Raw genomic sequence first — 20,400 nt, forward strand, 5'->3', positions numbered from 1 at the left:
TGTTCCTCCCTTGTTCGGTTTTCTCCCCAGGACACATCGGACCTCAGCAGAAGTTCAGGAACTGTGCCCTGAGCCAAAGACATGGGCCGCTCCAACAGTCTCGCTCAGGCCGCCCCAGCAGAGCACCGGCACGTGTGCAGTTTCAAATTTGAGTTGCGCGCACTCAGAGGGCCCTTCCCCAGCCCCAGAGGCAGGAAACCCACCTACATCCACACCCTGCTAGGCAAACATTTCAACTCTCCATGGTCATTTTCAGTGGCACGAATTTTAAATATGGAGGGAATTCATGTTGTTCCCAGTGATCGCTCTGACAATAAACAAGTTATTTCTTGATTATTTCTGTATTGAAGGGAGAGCCCCTCACCATACCTCCTCACAGACTGGGGCACCCTGTATAGCTTGTCCTAACCCCACAAATCACCTCTTCACTCGGAGAAACGCAAACCGCTTCCACTTTTCATTTGTCCCTCTTCACGATGGCGTGATGGCTCTCGTAGCTGCTCTGCCCCACCCGACCCCCGAGTCCTCTCCCGGACTCCTCCGTGTTCCTCGTGTTGTCATTGCCAGACCTCTCTGGGTCCTGGTTGGCCTCTGCGTGCTTTTTGCCTTATTTTATGTTCTGCTGTTTTTCACCTGTCGCAAATGTTTTCCAAATGCAAACGTAAATTTGTCCTTTTCTTCTAGATTCCAAGAGACAAACCTGGATCCTATGTTCCTTGGAATATTCCCATATGAGTCAAGTGCAAACTTCTGGAGAAAATCCGGTGACTCTTCCAAGATGGCAGTCCATCCAGTTTCTGTGCTATCAGACACTAGGCCTGAGAGATAACTTTTCACAGTTCAGAAATCATTTCACAGAGTATTACTCTTATATGATGCTGATTTTAAATGTTCCATTTAGATTTTGATAGGTATGCTTAAGCAATTTAGAAATCATATTTTAAATGGCATAAATGCTAAGTGGTTTCCTCTAGAAGATATTCTCCATTACCCTGTCCTTTAAACCTGTCCAGCTGAATGGGAGAGAAGACTTGGATGTGATTCACAGCTGGCTTGTCTCCACCAATAGAAATCATACTGTCTAGTGAAAAGCAATTTTCTAAATAATTTTATTAGTAATGTGAGCTCTAAAGGATATTCACTTTTTACTATATATGCTTTTCTATATTTTAGTTTTCAAAAATAGGCATTAGTTTTGTAACAAAACAAATTAATAAACAAACACTTTAATACCTAGAAATGTGCCTAAATTTATTGCATCTATACGGTTATCTCCATTTCACTGCCTAAAGAACGTTTTTGTTGCTGACTGTAAGAAATTTTATGTTGGTGGGTAAGCCCTCGGGCAGGGAGAAGTATGTGTTGTGTAAGAATGAGACCGAGATTCCGAAGTGACCTAAGGGAGGAGGAAACTGGAGTTAGGGGAGGAAGGCGGGGTCCTCAGAGGGTTGAGAGCACAGAGACAGGATTTGATCAGAACACACTCAGAGCAGGCCCCGGTCCCCCCACCCCGGGCTGCCCTCTCTCCAGCTGTCCGCCCCCCCCACCCCACCCCACCCCCCGCTGGAGCACATGGGCAAGTATCCTGGGCGGACCCAGCAGCGGGGACTTCTGTAGGGCTTCACAACTGTCCGCCAATTACTTTAGCATAACGTCTCTTCTAAGAAGTCAAATGAAGTTGTTTTCTTTGTGAACAGAAGAAAGGTAAGTTTTCCACGTTGTTATTTCTAAATTTATGCAAAGAAAGAAACCATGGTAGAAAGTAGGTGTTCAGGTGGCCAGTGTGTGAGCTGGCAATTTGCCCAACGACTGTGACAAACCCGTATCGGTTTGTATTTGTAGTTTTCTGGGGAGAAAGGGAGAAAGCCAGAGAGTGAGAGCAGGAGAAGCCTGTACAGGAGAGAGAACCTACTTGCAAAGGGTGTTAGGATTCCTAGATGGCAAGCACTTCATTATATTGATGCCTGCAGACTACACTTTGTAACTGTATTTGTATTCACGTAAGTGTTAGGCGTAGCTGCTCTTTATTACAATTTTCTTCATCTCTTCCTCCCCACTGTCTTTTTGAACCATCACTAACACGACACAAAAAACACACACAAGTGTAAAACCTTCAGGTCATTTGCAAATAATAATAAAATTTTGACCTGCAAAAATAGAAGGGAAATCATCCCGGAAAGCTAGGAATAAATTTTGGTAAGTTTACATTTTAACATGTTTCTTCTTTAAGCAAAGATTCTTAAATCAGTAAAAAGAAGGAGCAAAAATAATTTTCTGGTCCCACTTTTGTTTTCAGTTCTTGAGATTTCACTAAAATAGAATCCAGGGATGGAATGTGCTCCTGGCTTTTCACTGTCTTTGACCTTGAGCCTGAAGGGGAACCCTGTATCAATGTTTTCAGCACCACTGGCCAAGAGGAAGTCCAGGCTGACACTGAACTGTCTGTGCAAAGGAATGGAGGCCAGCACGGTTACATAACTTACCCAAGATCACTCAGCTAGCATGCCTGAGAGGAGCCTTGCTCTTCATCTGTCTGCTCCCAAAGCTGCATTCTTTCCTCTGGGCCCTGTTCTCCTAAGGAGGTAGCAAGTCTCACAGAATCTTTTCACTAACAGGAAGTGCCAGTGGGTCATTCCAGTGTTTTCCTGTGGGTGCCGAAATAATACTACTTCTCTGCTGCTGCCAAGGTTTTGTTCTCTTAACTTTGCAAATGCAAGTAAAGATCAAAGAACATGTTTTGCAGGTAGCAGTGAGAATTAAAACCCTTTTATTCAACTGTGCAAACTCAAAAACATTTAACTATTTTTTACTAAGTTCATAACTATTCTATATTTCATAACCTTTTATTATTCACCCAAAACCAGAGTTGTGTTAGAATGCAAATTCTTGCTGGCTTATCTTCTGAAACACAGCTGAACACTTGTCCTACTGAAATAAAAACCCAATATACAATACAGTGTTACGTAATTTTATAATTGCAAAAAGTGATGTTTGATCACCTCAGGCAAACAAGATCAACAAACACATCCTAAATGTCTCCTAACCCTTCAGAAATACTGAGCTAAGTAAAGCTGCTTCATCCTGTAAAATCATTTCCTCTGCACAAGTCATTGAGAGAGACTCAATAGTTTTATTGTTCTACCTGAAGGAAAACTGTGTCCTTTCGTTTGTTTGGGAAAGCAAAGCAAGTACGAAACTAGAAACTTTGCAATCTTTCTTGCATGTACATACCTTTTTCTTCTATCACACTTCATAGCAAAAATTTTGATTTGGCTTCTGTGCACAAAGACATGGAAAGGGGATAACTCACACTGTCTTGGTTCCTATAATAAAACGAGAAAAACAAGGCTGCACAGTCTATGTTTGGTCTGTATAAATAAGCATGCTGCTAATTTTAGCCAGAAAAAAATACTTTTGTGACTTGGATATTTGAATTTGGCATGCTATGTAACAGTCTTTAATCAAGACTATGTATGTTGAGTATCCCCCATACTCAGTTATAAACTCTTTGGGACTAAGGATTGTGTCTTGTTCCAAAACTACCTCCCACACAGGAAGGAACTGGCGTGTGATGAAGGTTGCTGGCAGACCACTGGGCCAGAGGCCGGGGGCAGGAACATCACACGCCCATTTGTCCTTCTGGCCCCATGAAGCCCCTCACACCATCAGACGCACACGGCAGGCATGTTAGTATCAGGGCTGAGTTTGTACAGGATTTTTTAACTCATGTACTGAAGATGCATTAATTAAAAATGTCCCAAAGTGAATGAAACAATAGGTAACCCCCCACATACATTAGAACAGGAAACGAGAAGTAGAAAAGCTGGAGCTGTCTTTATGGACAGAAGAACTTACAATAAATCCCTACAATTTAATTTTTTCTCTTAGTGGTAGCAGAATGAAGGAGAGAACAAAATAAAAGCTGACAGTCTCAATGTCTATGGTCATGGTTGACTCCAAGGTATGCCCCTGAAGTTAAGTCCTGGATTGACTGAGGACTTCCTCTCCCAGCTACCTCAGTGGAATCTCTTCTCAGAAAGCTTCTCTTAGCATCTTCAATGTGAATAAATCACAGAACTTCCATCCAGAATCTGACAGGCTTGCGCTGCCTTTAGCAGTACCAATCAGAAGCCTCCGTTTCCTTTTTAAGAGCTTCCTACCCCTCAGCTTTCAGGCTGGATCCTCTGTGTTCTTTCTTCCAGAAAAGAATTGCTGAAGGCCACAGTACCCAGTGCTGGTCCGTTACTCCCAAGTATGGTGATGAGCATCTATGCTCACCTAAGACACCAGAGAGCAATTAACGAGAACCTTGGGTGGTGAGTCATGAACCTCTTACGCAGCAGAATGAGATGTTAACAAGAGGAACAGGGATGCTTGAATGTTTCCTTCCAAGGAATTCAGCCAAAGGGCTTGACAAAGATTGATTTGCTGACCTTTATGATCCATGCCTCTCCAGCAATGCTGGCAAGTATTATCCACCCCTATTTAGCATGAGGGGAAACTGAGGCAGGCAGCCAAAAGTAAAGTGAATTTTCCATATGACTCTTACATTCTTGGCACAGTACCAATTGTTTCTGGTCATTTCAGTGTAGTGTATGTTTGAGTAGCATTTGCTTATTGAAACAGACCTTGCATGGGTGACATGATGCAATTGCAATGTCACCAGAATGGTGTTTGGAAATATTAGGAATTTTAAAATCTTTTAATAAAAAATCTTTTAATTATGTGCTTAGAACTAGCCAAAAGAAGCAATGACCTTTTGGTTTGTTTATATTTTTTGTTGAGGCTATTGCTGCTACAGTTTTTATTTATGTATATTATTAATGCTTATGAAATCATAGACTCTTAGGAATTAGGAAAAAATCACTTATGACTCATAAATTTGCAATCATTTGAAACGCCTTAAGACTTTTAAAGGGCTTTTTCCCTTTCTGTCCTTTGGAAACTTTTAAATTCTTGCTAAGTTATATCTATGTCCTCTATCCTTTCAAAATACTCTTCAACTTTTATTCTATTATTTGCAAATATGATAAACCTTCTCTCTGTAGGTAAACTGTTGATTAAACTATTGCACAAAATAAGCCAAGTGGAGACCTATGAGAAAATTGATCAACACTGTTGACATCAAATTATCATCCAACTCAGTTACAAAGCTGTCTGTGGTATCGTGCATTTACATTTCTCCCTCTCCTCCACAGAGTGAGCGCAGACACGGTCAAGCACCTTGTGGAATCCCCACGCACTATGTCCATGATACTGATTAGTTTCTCAGTCTAGAAATCATTTCTCAAAAGAAAATGAGGTTGGTTTTCTTGAATACCCAGGCTCCTCTTAGGGACCAGTGCTTTAGACCCTCTCATCAATAACTTATTCCAGAAAATATCCAGAAAGATGCCTGAGAACAAGGTTTACTGCATCTAAATCCATCTTTTTGAAAATCAGGATCAATGGTTGCCTCTCTCTACTGTTCTAACACTGCTTTGGTGTTCTGCAATGTCTCAAAGAGATTACTGATTTTGGTTTCACAATCTCATCTACAAATTATCTCAGAGGTCGTAGGACATAATTCGCTTGGATTGATCTGAGCACTTGAACAAATTATAGAGGCTAAGTGCTCTCTTAAAATTTCCTGCTATCATGAGCTTCAAGTCTTTCTGGTGCTTTTAGTTTACCAAGCATGCCTTTGGTAAGAAATACGGAAGCAAAAATTAGAATAAGACAGTTCTGCCTTCTCTCTGGCATTTGTTAATATTACTCTGTCTCCATGGAGCTGTATGTTTGTTCTCTTTTTGATGCCTTTCACGGTTACAGTATATTCCACAGAACACATCTCTCTCCGGTGTTCACGCCAACTTGACACTGCTCTGTGCCACACTTTTGCCTTCATCAATAGTTTGTCCTATCGCTTCTATCATCAGTTGCTGATCAGAGAGCAATCTAGTTATAGACCCCTGCCCAACTCCTTACTTCTTCCACATTTATATTGACATTCTCCAAATTTCATTTCTTAGAGATTCCTGTGCATTTTAGGCTATATTTCCTTTTTACAGTTCCTGGTAAGTAGAAGAGGGTCAATCATTGCCCTGTGCTTTCTGAAATTGGCTTTTCATAATGCTAAAGCCCTAAATAAAAAACATCTGGCACTTTTCTTCTTTTCTTATTAAAAACCCAAAGATGTTATCCCCAAATGTTCTATGACGTTCAGATCTCAAGCTATGTGGTTAGCTTGATGGCCATTCCCCTCATTTATTCCTCTCACTTTTGAGCCATGAAAGAACCTTTTAGGCCCTCTTCCTCAGAAGAGGTAAATTTCTGAAGCCAAGGTAATTGAAGCATCCCTTCCCAGCTACATCTTTCCGTGTTACACGTTTGTGGTTTGCTTTAGGGAAGACCCTTCCATACCATTTGTTGGACCAAGTGGCCTGTGTTGTTCAACGGCCCCTGCCCCTCACCACCAGAAGCTAAGTGTTGGGTGCACTGGTAGGTGGAGTTGGAAGTATGAAGACATCGTATATTGGGGCTGCAGAGGATGCTGAGAAGAGTGTTCAGAGGAAGTAGGGTTCCATAGCCAGAGGTAGAAGTCTCAGCATTTTGCTAAAACCTGAGGAGCTACAAGGAAATATCAAAAGCCAAGAAAGGCCAAGGATCAAAGAGTCAGGTGAGAAAACAAAACAGCAAGTTAGCAAACCAGTGGCCCATGGTGTGAAGTATGAGAGAGTCATATGTGAACTTCTGTTTGTTTCTCTTTAAGCTCTCACTCAAATGGTCTCTACCCCTTCTTTCCTGTGGGGATTCTTGGCATCCACTCAAGTTATGTTTTAGGATAATATGGTTTCTCCCTCCTATGTCAGTTTTCTCTTTAACATTGCCAGAGAAAACACCCATTAGTCAGTCTCATCCCCTTAGGTTTTCACTAAAACCTGTTCTCTATTAGACAACAGTAGCATCATTCTACAAAAATACAAGTTCTCTATATCCCCCACTGCCCATGTTTTAATACCGAGACACTACCATAACAGCTAACTTCACCGAGTACTTTCTATATAGTACTAGGCACTATACTGTGGTAGGTACTGTGTACCAATTGTGCTGAAGGTAAAACTGAATACAGAATGGTTAAGTTACCTCCCAAGATCACATCACTAGCAAGTGGAAGAGTCAGAATTTGAGCCCAGAGAATCTTGTTTTAGAATCCATGTTCCGAACCACTTTGTCCAAATCTGTTTATTTTCCTGAGAACATTTACATTGTTATTTTTCTTAGAGAATTATCAGGACCTCCTGTATGATTATTACCTCCCCAAAAATTAGTGTCCTCTTTTGTTTCATATTTTAGAGTATGATCTATGTAAGTTTTCTAATTGCCTTACTTCTCAGAGTTAGCCCGTGCCTTTCTGTAAACATCAGTTGAGTGTTAGTGTCTTCTGAGCAGTATGACTGAGGTTCTCACCCTCAGGGAAAATCAGTTCAAACCAAGGGGTCTGATTTAGGGCCAATTAATGTCTTTAAGGGGACCACAAATGTTGAACATTTTATGTAAAATGTGAGTTTATTCACATGTGATTTTAAGTGTATATTCACAGAACTGTCAGTTCTCAAAGAATCTATGACTCCTTCTTACAAAAGGGAGAATCAGTGACCTGAAGAGACACAGAAATAATTATAACAGAGTGACATCCTGACTAGACCTTGGAGCCATGCCCCCACCCATCCTTCCTCATCTTTGTAAGAGACAATCCCTCTATCAGGGTCAGTTTTTCCATTGTTATAACATTTTTAATACCCCTTAGTGAAGAACTATAGAGTGAAGAACTATAAAGGATCTGAGGTTTCACCCTACTTACAAGCTAACAAGCTAGCCTGACACAATTTGATGGAGGCTAACAGAAGACATAAGACTCCTGGGTAAAGACAAAGGACTTTATCATTTACAAAGAGGACTTGCATATTTGGTAGAATGATACTACAATAGTATAGCTAGAGTAGTGGCATTACGGCAGCTGCTGAAGCCCCACTTCCCATGAGGCAATGCACAGAGGGTCAGATGACACCTGGATGTGCAGTGGGTTATGTTATAAGACAGGCATCCTAAGGTCGGGGAACTCCAATCTTTTATAATGGGTAATAAGCCTCCCAGAAGGTGATACTGTCTTTATTACATTTCACAGTAAAAATTCTTGATAATTCTTCCACAGAGTGACACTGTCTTTATCTTCCAAGGCTGTTCACTACACCAACATCCTTGAAAAGTTAGTCTGGAACTAAAGCAGCCAATGTCCCTGTTCATAAGATGGGCATATCTCCAGCTCGCGACCTGTTCCCCTTGCAGCGTTTCCTCTGTCCTTTGTCCTTTCTCTTCATCCATTTCTCGCCCTGCACCCTTCCTCAGAGTATACCTCAGAAAAGTCTAAGTGTCTTCTGAAGACACTGGTTCGAGCTAGAAAAACTACTGGGGTTTTTGTTTACGATTCTTTTTTGGAAGCAAGGGGAGGGAGACATGCCAAGGGCAGGGAAGTGTCCTGTGGGTTGAAACAGTGTGTATTTCTGTCTACCCGGGGAATTTGTGCCGCTGTACTGCATGCAGACCCCTTGTGGAGAGCGGGGAAAGTTTTAGTCCTGTGAATATGAAACAACTAACAGCTGCTGAGCCAGCACTTCGGGATGAAACAGCACAGCATCACACCCATTACGTGGAATTGGTTTTCAAGGAAAGCACACTATTGTACATTACAGACTTAGAGGTTTACAATTTTTCCCATCTCAGTGACAGTAACTAGATAGTTTTCTCAGAAATACAGACAGGTAGCACCTTAATGGCTTTTTGAAGGTGACGGTTATAGAACAGCATATCCTAAATGAAATGGATTAGGCCATCTTCCTTACATATAGCTTTGTGATTGGGAAAATCAGAGAAGAGACTATTTCTCACACTGTCATTTCTGCAGCACATTTGCGGAGTCCTAGCCAAAGTGAGACATTTGGGGAAATAAATGCCTGTGTCCTCTCTGGGCGTGATTCTATCTGTGATTAGTACTGATGGTCTCTGGAGAGGAGAGGGGAGGCGCGGCCATCTTTCATGTGTGTGGCAGCGACAGCTACCGAGCAACCTAGAGCATCCATGGAGCGTTAATTTCAGACCCCCTTCCTCCTGCTATCTCTAGCCTCCCCCCAAAGAAAACCAATGGGAAGTAGCTGAGAAGGACTATATGAAATCATGAATTCAAAAAGTACAATTTTCTCTGCAAAGATATAACTTACAAACTGCTGAAGTTATACATGCAGAGATGTTTGGATCCCTAAATTGTTAAAGACTGTGGAGAAGGGAGACGGCGTCAGGATGATGCCAAAAGTGTCCACAGGAAAGATTGAAGAATGGAGACTAGATAGCCTTGTAAACAAAATCAACATGAATAATCCATGTAAAACACTTGTTTTCATGCCCAGCGGTTGTAAATATTAGCATTACTATTTACCTGAGCTGCAGAAGCAAGACAAATTGCTATATGATCTACTTATTTATTTGTGCATTCATTTTTAAATTCATTCATTCATTATTTATTGAAAATAAGTGTTATAGAATCTAGGTGCCTTTTATTGTTGCTTATATTTCATTTTCAGTTTCCTCATGAACCCAAAGATTACATTCTATAATCAGCTAGAATGCTGGGTCAAATAAGCACAGAGAAAAGGTTTGGGCCAGACCCCCAGGCTGAAATGGGGGGAGGGCTCACAGATTCTGCAGAAGGAAGAGTGCTTTCTCAGAGCCAGTCCTTGGGGCTCAGTGGCAGCTGGGGGGCTATCAATCTAACTCAGGAGGCTCTGGGGCCTCCAAGCTTTTCAGTCCTTTCTGGGGCAGCCTGCATTCCACACCTGTCTTTGGACGGTTGTTATAGGGGTTAGATGCATTAATGAATGGGAAGCACTGGACTGTGGCAGACTATAAGGAAATTGTAATTGTTATTAATAATAAGCAATGCAAACTTGTGTTTTATAAGCATGAACTCCACTATCAGAGTGCATATCTTCAAATTCTGATTCATCTATTCTCTAGCTGTATACTTTGATAAATTACTTAACCTTTCTAAGCCTCTGTTTCCTTACCTGTAAAAGAAGGTTATGATTGTGAGTATTAAATTATGTCATGTTTGTAAAGTACAAAACAGGCCTCGCATACCCTTAGTGCTCAATAAAACTCCTGTTACAATTACTACGGCTATTACCACTGGTACTACTACTACTGCCGTTGTTATTAGTATTATTATTATTACCTCTCATGGTATTTTACAGCTGCAGAGTTCCCTAATTTTACCATCCTTATTTTCTTCCTTAGAGTTCATCTTGTTGCCAAATGAATAGGGAAGGGAAATGTTGTTTGGATCAAGAAGAAAAGAAGCCTGACTTCAAAACTAATGTGTCTTCCCTTTTCTCTCACCTTTCAGCTGCAGATTTTCATACTCGGTCTCAGTACATCCTGTCACTGTGTCATGATGAACCTGACTAACAGAGCTTGGGGTGCTGGTCAAGAAGCTTGTGGAAGTTCTGAAAGCATTTTTTCTCTCAATCCTTCTATTCCTTTCTCTTCATTCTCTCCATTGACTCTCAGCCACTGCAAACCCAAGTCTTCTGGGAGAAAGGGATCCCCCAGGCTGAGCCTACAGGAAATAGAAACTAGTCAAAGATGGTACCAGCACGGTGATACCACTTTTGGCAAGAGAGGACCCAGCTCAAGTTCCAGCCCTGAAACTTTCTAGCTCAAGTTTAACTTCCTCCTTGATGTAATTGGGAAAATATGTCAAGGAAGTTATTGGGGTAATACTTCCCAATACATATTGGGAAGACAAAATGATACACATAAATGATGTACATTTAGGCCCATTGTTTACGCATAGTGACAAGCACATAGCAGTTACTCAGTAAATGCCAGCTTTTTCCAATAGCTGATATTCAGAATTGCCCTTAGAATGAATCTTAGCAAGCAATAGCTCTACAAAGGCATAGAAATTAGAGAGTGTCCAGGGAATTAAAAATTTCTGCACACATACTTTTTGGTGCAGCAATTCCACTGCCAGGAATCTGCCCTAGGGAACTAATCAGATAGGTCAAAGATGTATGGTATCTAGGGATACTTGTCACAATGCTATTGATAACAACAAAACTGAGAAACAACAGGAGTGTTCAACAACAGGGGGTTGCTTAAGCAAGTCATCGCACACCCATATGAGTGGGACTTCAGCTGTCTTGAAAAATCTTTTCCGCATGATATTGAAAGAATTCAAAGTAAAAACTATTTTAAAGTAAAAAATGTAAAAATTGAATACTCTGATACCAAATTTGTAGAAAACATTATTTATATATACCATATAAGCACATATACACAGGGCAAGAATAAATATAGAAGGAAATACACATAATGTTAATGGTAGTTTCTTTGCACAGTTGGTTATAAATTTTATTTTCTAGATTTTATAGCAGCTCTACATGATTTTTTACATGAACACACATTAATTTTATAATGGCATTTATTTTAAAAGTTTAATCAAAAAGAATTTTCTATGGATGATACAGTAGTTACAGCAGAAAGAGAAATGCCTCTGCAAACCAAGTTGGTGTCTAGTTCACCCTGGAAAAGGGAGGGGAAACCTAAAGAGTGGCATGGCTGCTTACTTAGTGGTAAGTAATCATCCTGCTTTCCAAATATCACTGCCTGGGCCAGCCTGCCACTAACATTTACAAGGCCCAAAGCAGCAGTACAAACAGAAGATTCCTCATTCTCTTCCCACCCAGCATCAATGCCATCACAGAATGGACACCCAGCTCACATGTCCAAGCTCTGTCCATCCCCCAAACACCCTCGGGCCTGGTGTGAATTCTGAATTGCACATCTGCTCTCTCAAGGAGGAGGGACCAGAACAGAGGTTACGTGGGCCCTGGAAGTGGTTTTAGGGCTTTTGGGGCAGGGAATTCTGAGGTCATGGGTGCCCACAGCTTGTGGCTAGAAGACTGGCTGTGAGAAGCATCATGCTAGGGGTACTTACTGGCTGAGAGTGGAATGTCCCTGTGATTCTGAGGACTCTTTGACCCTTGGGGAGGGTATGACATGAGGAGGCCAAAGATGGGACCCAGAGCAGAGTCCTAGTAACCAGAGGCCTCAGGAAAAAGATGGGAGTGGACTCCTTCAAACCACATGTGATGATTCCATCATCGGTGAAAGTATAATTAAGAATGAACTCCAGGATGACAGCTCGTGTGCATAAAAAATGACGTTTCAGAAGATGTAATAAAGAGCTCAATGTAACCATTACTCATTCTTCAGCTATAATTTTCCCTTCATCTCCTCTCTGTAGAGCATCCTCTATTCAAGTTTAGTTCATGTTAGAACTGGAAACTGAGTGGTGAATTTCCCTGCAACCATAGCAGCCAATAGACAGAGTTGGATTTAGTGGTTCCCTGGGCCAGCTCTGTTTTAGAAAGCCATTTCTTATTTGATATGAGATCTGCTCTCTAATTCTCACACACGGGGTGATATTGGGCAAGTTGGTGCCTCATCTGTGAGACAGCCTTTCCCACAGATGCAGCCAGCTCTCATCCCCACTCATCCTCCTCAACTACTTTCTAGCTAAGTTCTTTTCATGAACTTTCTTCACTCAATGCCTTAGCCATTCCTGAGATTCCAGGAAACATTTCCATAAATGATTCCCAAGTCCCTTTCTACTGTGGCTCCCTTGTGAGCTTTTCTTCCTTCTTTTATCTAATCTGAGTCCATTGTTACCCCCACTCTTACTCCACTGAACCAGTTATTGGTACCACTAGTTTTTGTTTTTCTTCCAAACACATATCCCTAATTAGAGGATGATTGTAACAGGCACCAGCCCTTGAGCTCACCTGCTGCCTTTCCTCTGCTCTCACACTGTCCTGGTCCAGACCATCTTCTTTTACACTGAGATTATGGCAACAGGGTCTCCTTTCTTCCAACACTTCCCATACAACCCAACCAGGGCAGCATGCCCCAATATCCCAGAATTTCTTAGGAAGCTTTTAAAAATGGAATTGCCTGAGATTTCCTCAATTTTACTGAATTGGAATCTCCTGTGGTATGACCCAGGAATAGCTCCAAATCTCTACAAACCTCCCCAGATGACAAATGCAGTTCAGTCTGCAGGTCTGGGTTTTGGGACCACTGCATACTGCAGTCAAACTAATCTTCTGGAAATGTTAGAAATGTCCGAAAAGCTGCATGGTTCCCACTGGCCCCAAATACCATGTCCAACCTGAAGGCTGCCTTTCTATGATCTGGTCTGACCTGCCTCTCCCCCCGTCTCCATCTAGTCTCTCCTCTGTAGTCCAGGCCACCTTATGGACTTCTTTCTAACTGCTTATGAATAGCCTCGCACTTGAATCTGCACTGGAACCATTCCCTCCTCACCCCTCTTCCAAGAAGCCGCTGCAAGCACTTGCTCCAATCCATGGTGCTTCAAACTAGAGAAACTCAGTACTTGGCTGTGAATGAATGACCATAATGCTTATCAACCCTTTACTTTGTTCTGATCAAAAGATTAAAACATTAATGCTTTTTCTTAAGGTTTATAACGACTCATGTGAAAATAAAGAATTTCAGACTTTGGAGCCAACACAGGAACATATATTTCCACCTGAATTAATGGTATGTTCTTTCTCTCCTGATTTACTTCTCTTTTTGGGCTGACAGTGAGGGAATAAACAGTCCCATCAGTTCGTCCCCAGTTAATTCTTTCCAGCATCTTTTATTCAGATATCTAACCTGGTTGTCAAAAGACGACGTATTCAAGGCAGAATACACTCTTCCTTATAACTCCTTTCTCTAGTTTTCCTTCCATTAAAAATAAAGCCAAGGTGGAAAAGGATATAAACTGTATCTTGAAAAATTCTACTTCAACGTATTAATTGGCTTAATATCAATTTGCCCCTGTGGGCATCTCTGCACTACTGTCATCCCCAGGAACGCGTGAAAGGCCTTTTTCCTCCCAGGACCTGTCCCCTGAGTCAACCGCCTTGTCCTTAACCTTTCACCTAATGGAATTCCTCTCCCTTTGTGCCCAGGGCAGGGCAGTAACAAAGTCTATTCTGGCGCACAAGCGTCTTTATTAAATCCAAGGAAAATCCAGGGTGCAACCCGTAAGCACATGAGAACTGTTACCCACTCCTTATCTTACTTACCTGATAGCTTGTCATAGGTTAGAATCATCTAATGGCCTTCTTTCTTCTATTTTTTAAATTGCTCCTCCAGCCATCCCTTCAACTCACTTATAATTGCTTCACAGACTTCTGTTGGGAGCTTCCCAAATGTCAGCACCAAGCTAGACACTTGAGATACAGAAATGACACACCACGTGTCCCTCAGGCACTTACAGCCAAATGGTGGAGTCAGACAGCAGTGCCAGTGACAATTAACAATAAAATGTGAAGAGGGTTATAAATAAGACCTGTGAACCAGGATCTGTATGTAGAGCAGAGAACAAGAGGTGGGATAGGTAGGCCTGCAGAGAGATCTCCACAGAGATAAGCTTGAATTATAAGAGAAGTGATCGGGAAGTGGGAAGGAGGATAACTGGACATGGAGAGGGAATTCTAGGCAAAGCAAAAATCACCGCATGGGTCTGTGGCTTTGCATAACTTGGAACTTTAACTAGGAAACAAGTAATTTCAAATGACTAGGGCATAGCATGTTGGAGGGATAACTGTAACCTCACCCCTATCTCATAGCGAGGCTAGAAAAAGAGGAGAAGGCCAGATCCTGAGGGACCTTTTATACAGATGTAAAGAATGTGAAATTTCTTTGTACAGGTAATGAAGAGACAAACGTTAAAAAAAATTTGATAAAGGATACAATTTTGAAAGTTCACTCTGGTTGTTGTATGGAGTAAAGATTGAAAGGGGACACAAGTGAATGCAGGGTGACAGATAGGTGTCACAGCAGCCCAGGAGAAGGACAATGGCATCGGGATTAGGGTGCTGGTGTGGAAGGGAACAACAGGTAGGAGAACTGTTAAGAGGCAAAATCAATAGGGCTTAGTGGTAGATTGGAGGGTCAGGAGTAACTCCTTGGCTTTGAACTTGCTCAATGAGAAACAAAGTTAGGGATACTGGAGTAGAACCATCTTTGAGAAGAGAGATCAGAAATTTGGATTTTCATATACTAGTTTGAAATCCTCTGAAGAAACTCAAAGGGGAGTATCCAATAGGTAGTTGCAAGCTCAGGGAGAGTTCAGGGTCGAGTGTATATAGTTACAAGTTATTTGAATTAAAGCCATAGGTACTGATGCAAGCATAGCTGAGAAGTAATCCTGGATATAAACTTCAAGGAATTCCAACAGTTAATGAATAGGTGGATAGATGAGTAGACCTGGGAGACTGAGGACAAGAGGCTACAGAGGGGACATACATAACAAAAAACTGGGATATTTCAGAAGCAATGAAGAGAATGTTCTGAGAAGCAGAGAGTGGTAAAATACACCAAGTATTGTTGAGAGATTGAGGAGGATGAGAACTGAAAATAATGACAGAGACAGCAGTGCTAACCCACACAAAGCAGAGAAGGAGTGTGTTGAGGAGAAAGTGGGAAGAGAAAAACAGCCAGTTAGGGGGGAAAGTGCTTTACAAAATTGGCTGAAGGAGAGAATAGAGAGGGCAGTAGCTAGGATCGAAGAGTTTAAGTTTTGTCTTCTTTACTGGTGGAAGAAGCCTGAATATTGATGAGATGAATACAAGTAAAAGAAAGATGCTGAATACTTAAGAAATGGAAGGGTGGGGTCTAAAGCATTGATTGAGAAACTCCTTCTCTATTTCTTTCAGAAACTTGTAACTAAAAAATTCCATCCAGGTCACGGGGCGGGGCATTAAAAATTTTTTTTTAATTCCATCCAAGTCTGGAGGAGAATCTCCCTGTGCCCCCAGAACTCTGTCCTTCTCCTGTAGGGTATTGTCTGACCAATGATGATGAGGAAAGTGTGGTTGTTCACCATTGTGTCACTGTTGCCTACCATGGCAATTCTCAATTTTTTGGTCTCAGTACCACTTATACTCTTAAAAATTATTAAAAACCCTATGCTGCTGGCCACTTACACCCTGAGCTCAGTTGCTTAGAGCATTGTCCCAATATGCCAAGGTTGCAGGTTCAATCTTCAGTCAGGGCACATATAAGAAACAACCAATGAATGCATAAATAAGTGGAATGAAAACGGTGTTTCTCTTTCTCTCTTCCTCTCTCTCTCTCTCTCTCAAAGCAACAAATTAAAAAGTTTTAAAAATTATTAAGAACCCTAAAAATCTTTTGTTTACATGGTTTCTACCCATTGTTAAAGAGAAAACCACAGGCCCAAAATGGTGTCACTTGTACTAAAAACCCCTGACCTAGATTTAATACCTGATCTAAATTGCAGCTTCAGCACCTCCCAGAAAAATAACCTTAACCAACCAGTCTGGAATTTCCAGTCCAACACCAGCAAGGTAATCTCACCCCCAGAGAAAGAAGAGGCAATCAGCATGATAAAAACCCTTCCTCTTCTCTCATTCCTATGTCCCCAAAATAATCCAGTTGTTATTTTGTCAACAGCTCCCTTACCCCACCCTTCTTCCTATTAAAACCTGCCTGATTCATAAATCGAATAATAAAGCCAATTAGATCTTCAAATTTACTCAGTTGAATTTTGTTTGTTTTTTAACACTATTGACATTTGCAGTGTTTGAGATTAAACCTGGGAAATATTTTAAACTTTATTTATTTATTTATTTATTTATTTGAAAATAATGTGAATGAGCCCATTACCCCTTAGTATAAAGAACATCTGGTTTATGAAGAATAACTGTACTTTCCAAAGAAAAATCAGGGAGAAAGCGGCATTGTTTTACAATTTCTGCAAATCTTTTGAACACTGGCTTAAAAGAAAACAGCTTTAATTGCTTATCTCAGCCAGTCGCAATGCCACACGTGTTGCTGCCCAGACTGTCCTCAGAACCACTAGCCTAACCTAATGGGAGGCACATACGAATTATTTTTTTTTAATTTTTTTAACTTTTTTTATTGATTATGCCATTACATTTGCTCTATTCCCCCCCTCCATTCCCCTCCACCCTGCATACCCCTCCCCCACCATTTCCCCCTTTAGTTCATGAACACGTGTCTCAAATTCTTTAGATTCTGTATTTCCCCTACTATTCTTACCCTCCCCCCTATCTATTTTCTATCTACTGTCTATGCTACTTATTCTCTGTGCCTTCTCCCTCCTTCTCCTTCTCCCACTCCCCTGTTGCTAACTCTCCATGAGATCTTCATTTCTATGTTTCTGCTCCTGATCTAGCTGTCCTCTTAGTTTGTTTTTGTTTTAGGTGTGGTTCTTAATAACTGTGAGTTTGCTGTCCTTTCACTGTTCATCTTTTTTATCTTCTTTTTCTTAGATAAGTCCCTTTAACATTTCATATAATAAGGGCTTGGTGATGATGAACTCCTTGAATTTGGTCTTATCTGAGAAGCACTTTATCTGTCCTTCCATTCTAAATGAAAACTTTGCTGGGTAGAGCAATCTTGGTTGTAGGTCTTTGGTTTTCATGACTTGGAATACCTCTTTCCAGACCCTTCTTGCCTGTAAGGTGTCTTTTGAGAAATCAGCTGACAGTCTGATGGGAACTCCTTTGTAGGTGACTGTCCCCTTAGCTCTTGCTGCTTCTAGGATTCTCTCTATTTTAATTTTGGCTAATGTAATGATGATGTGCCTTGGTGTGTTCCTTCTTGGGTCCAACTTCTTTGGGACTCTCTGAGCTTCCTGGATTTCTTGGAAGTCTATTTCCTTTGCCAGCTTGGGGAAATTCTCCTTTATTATTTGTTCAAATAAGTTTTCCACTGGTGGCTGTGCCTTTCCCCCTTCTGGTTCCCCTATAATTCGGATGTTGGAACGTTTAAAGATGTCTTGGAGGTTCCTAAGCTTCTCCTCATTTTTCTGAATTCTTATTTCTTCATTCTTTTCTGTTTGATCATTTTTTTCTTCCTTCTGGTCCACTCCCTTGATTTGAGTCCCAATTTTCTTTCCATTACTACTGGTTTCCTTTGTATTACCATTCATTTCAATTAGTTTAACTTCCATATGTTTCTCTAATTTGTGACTAAAATCAACCAGTTCTGTAAGGATCCTGATAATCAGTGTTTTGAACTGTGCATCTGAAAGACTGGCTATTTCTTCAGCGCTTAGATCTATCGGTTCTGGGGCTCTGAGTTGTCCTAGAGCCATTTTTGGTCTATTCGTGCTGTTAAGTAAGCGGAGCGAAGCCTTAGTTGTTTACCAGGACGGGGAGACCCAGGTCGCTGGTTTGTGACGCTGTGTGTGGGGGCGTGGTCAGAGAAGGAGCAATGGCGGTCCTCTCCCCTAGCTCAGCTCATCCAGTCACACCACACACCTCGGGCTTGTTTATCCGATCTGAATTGTGCGAGGCTGCTGTCCCGCGCAGGCTTCCCTTCTCACTGGTTTCTCCGCGGGTAAATGCGCAACCGACCGACCCGCCACGCCTCTTCCCTGTGCGCTCCCGTAGCTAGCTCGCTCGCAATCAGCGCCTTCGGCTGCTTGCGGGCGCACCACACACCACCCAGGAATTTTTTCTTGCTAACCTGCTCCGCTGCTGGCTTAGCTCCTCGTACCTGTCCAGCTGAGTATCTAGTTGTCCTTTGGACTCCGTATTGTCAATTTTCCGTGTGGCTTGGTTGTGACTGCTGTTAAAAATAGTTGTTCTTAGATTTGGTTGTGCACAGAGGCAAGGTGGTTCCTCCACCTACGTCTCCATCTTGGCGGAAGTCTCCGAATTATTTTTTTAACTGGCGCTTTTAATTGATTCTCAGGGACTCCCATGTCTCTGTCATTCATTCCAACAAAACACATAACTTAAGGCAACATGTATAGAATCCTCATGGTAAAGAAATTCTCACTTAGCCAATCTGCCTTCATTTGTACTCAGCTAAGCAGCTTCCACCACGATTTTTGTTCAATGTTGAAATTATTTTCTTGTTACCAGACCCAAGTTCATGTGTATAATGCTTTAAAAAGCCAACACTCAAAATATCAAGAGTTTGGAGGAAGGAAAGGTTTATTGACCAAGAAGGCACCAACAGGGATGGGAGACTTAGTGGTGCCTCAAATCCATCTTGCTCACTGGACTAGGCTAGGTTAAGGGTTTTTAGGGGGTAAGGGAACATGTTCTTGGAAGTGCTGGTGGGATGAATTTTAATTAGAGGACCTTAGAACTTGGCCATTTATGATAAGAGGCATGTAGTGCTGGAGCCCAAACCAGGGAACTGCTTTGTGTTTGTCATAGTCCAAAACCACCCAGAGGACATGCTGTTTATTACTCAAATTTTGGAGAGTGGACCGACAATAGTGGGTCAGTGTTCACCCCTCTCCAGTCTCAAGCTCCTTATAAGGGGTCCCAGACAAAGGCAGCACAGGCCTAGGTTGCACAAACCTACGTGTGGCCCAGGGCTACATTTCCTCAGTGTGTTTGTGCAGCAAGAAGCAGTCAAAAAGACAAGAAGCCACCCCAAAAAAGAGATAAGAAAGGAGTTCCAATCCATTCCCAAAACAGTCCACATTCCTTCTGGCCAATGGCTCCCTAGCCAGCCCTCCTCACAGGTGGTGGGAGAGCACATACTGACCCCACAGGGCATCAGTGCTGGATCTTCCTGGGCAACAGACCCTTCACTCCTGAAAGTGTTCCAGTGTTTGAATTCGGGTAACATTCCAGTCCTTTTGTTCCACCAGTGTGGGGGTGAGGGGAAGTGGGATTCTGTGTGTGTGTGTGTGTGTGTGTGTAACTTTGATTCTGGGAGCAACTGAGGGTCAAAGTTCTCTCCTCTGGGCATGCTTCAGCTGCATGACATGACACTTTGGTCTGTTGTCTCTAAAAAGTAACTCAGTATATTGTTAAACAGGATGGGGCTATTGAGAGCTGGTTCTGTGGTTACACAATGTGGAATGATTTATTGGAAATTCCACCCAAAGTTCTGCCCTTTCGATGGCTCCCACAGAGAACAAAATAGTGTTGCATAAAATATTTCTACAGAGGTATCATAAAATTTAATTTCAAACAAATTAAGCAATTCAATTCCCTTGAGAAATAGTTCCTTTATTTATTATTAACCAGTGGAAGTTGTTTAAACCATGCTTTTTTCCAGATGCATGGAACCATTTCAGTTTCGGAGGACTCTGGGCAGGGAGCCTGGTTCCCTTGGGTTCATGGTCTTGTTTACATGAACTATCTGTGTCACCTTGACCAGAGGTCACTTGCTCTCTTTGGGCCTCATTGTTATTTTCTTCTATGAAACTAGACTAGTGGTTCTCATACTTACTCATGTGAAGGAGAGATCAGAAGCCAATAGTCAGAAGTA

The 20,400-nt window shown here is 41.7% G+C and overlaps 1 protein-coding gene across 1 annotated transcript in view; it reads left to right on the top strand.

Annotated features, from left to right (window-relative positions):
• The window catches only part of AOX1 (aldehyde oxidase 1), a 69,325-nt gene extending 68,085 nt beyond the window's left edge, over nt 1–1,240 (top strand). Inside the window, exon 35 of the mRNA XM_037167574.2 lies at nt 685–1,240. Within this exon, the coding sequence (XP_037023469.2) occupies nt 685–735 (51 nt within the window). The 3' untranslated portion in view covers nt 736–1,240. The remainder of the gene's footprint in view (nt 1–684) is intronic.
• Nucleotides 1,241–20,400: the final 19,160 nt, after the last annotated feature.

This window comes from Artibeus jamaicensis, unplaced genomic scaffold, assembly GCF_021234435.1.
Source record: "Artibeus jamaicensis isolate MK-2021 breed Jamaican fruit bat unplaced genomic scaffold, CSHL_Jam_final contig_391, whole genome shotgun sequence".
NCBI classification, from domain to species: Eukaryota; Metazoa; Chordata; class Mammalia; order Chiroptera; family Phyllostomidae; genus Artibeus; species Artibeus jamaicensis.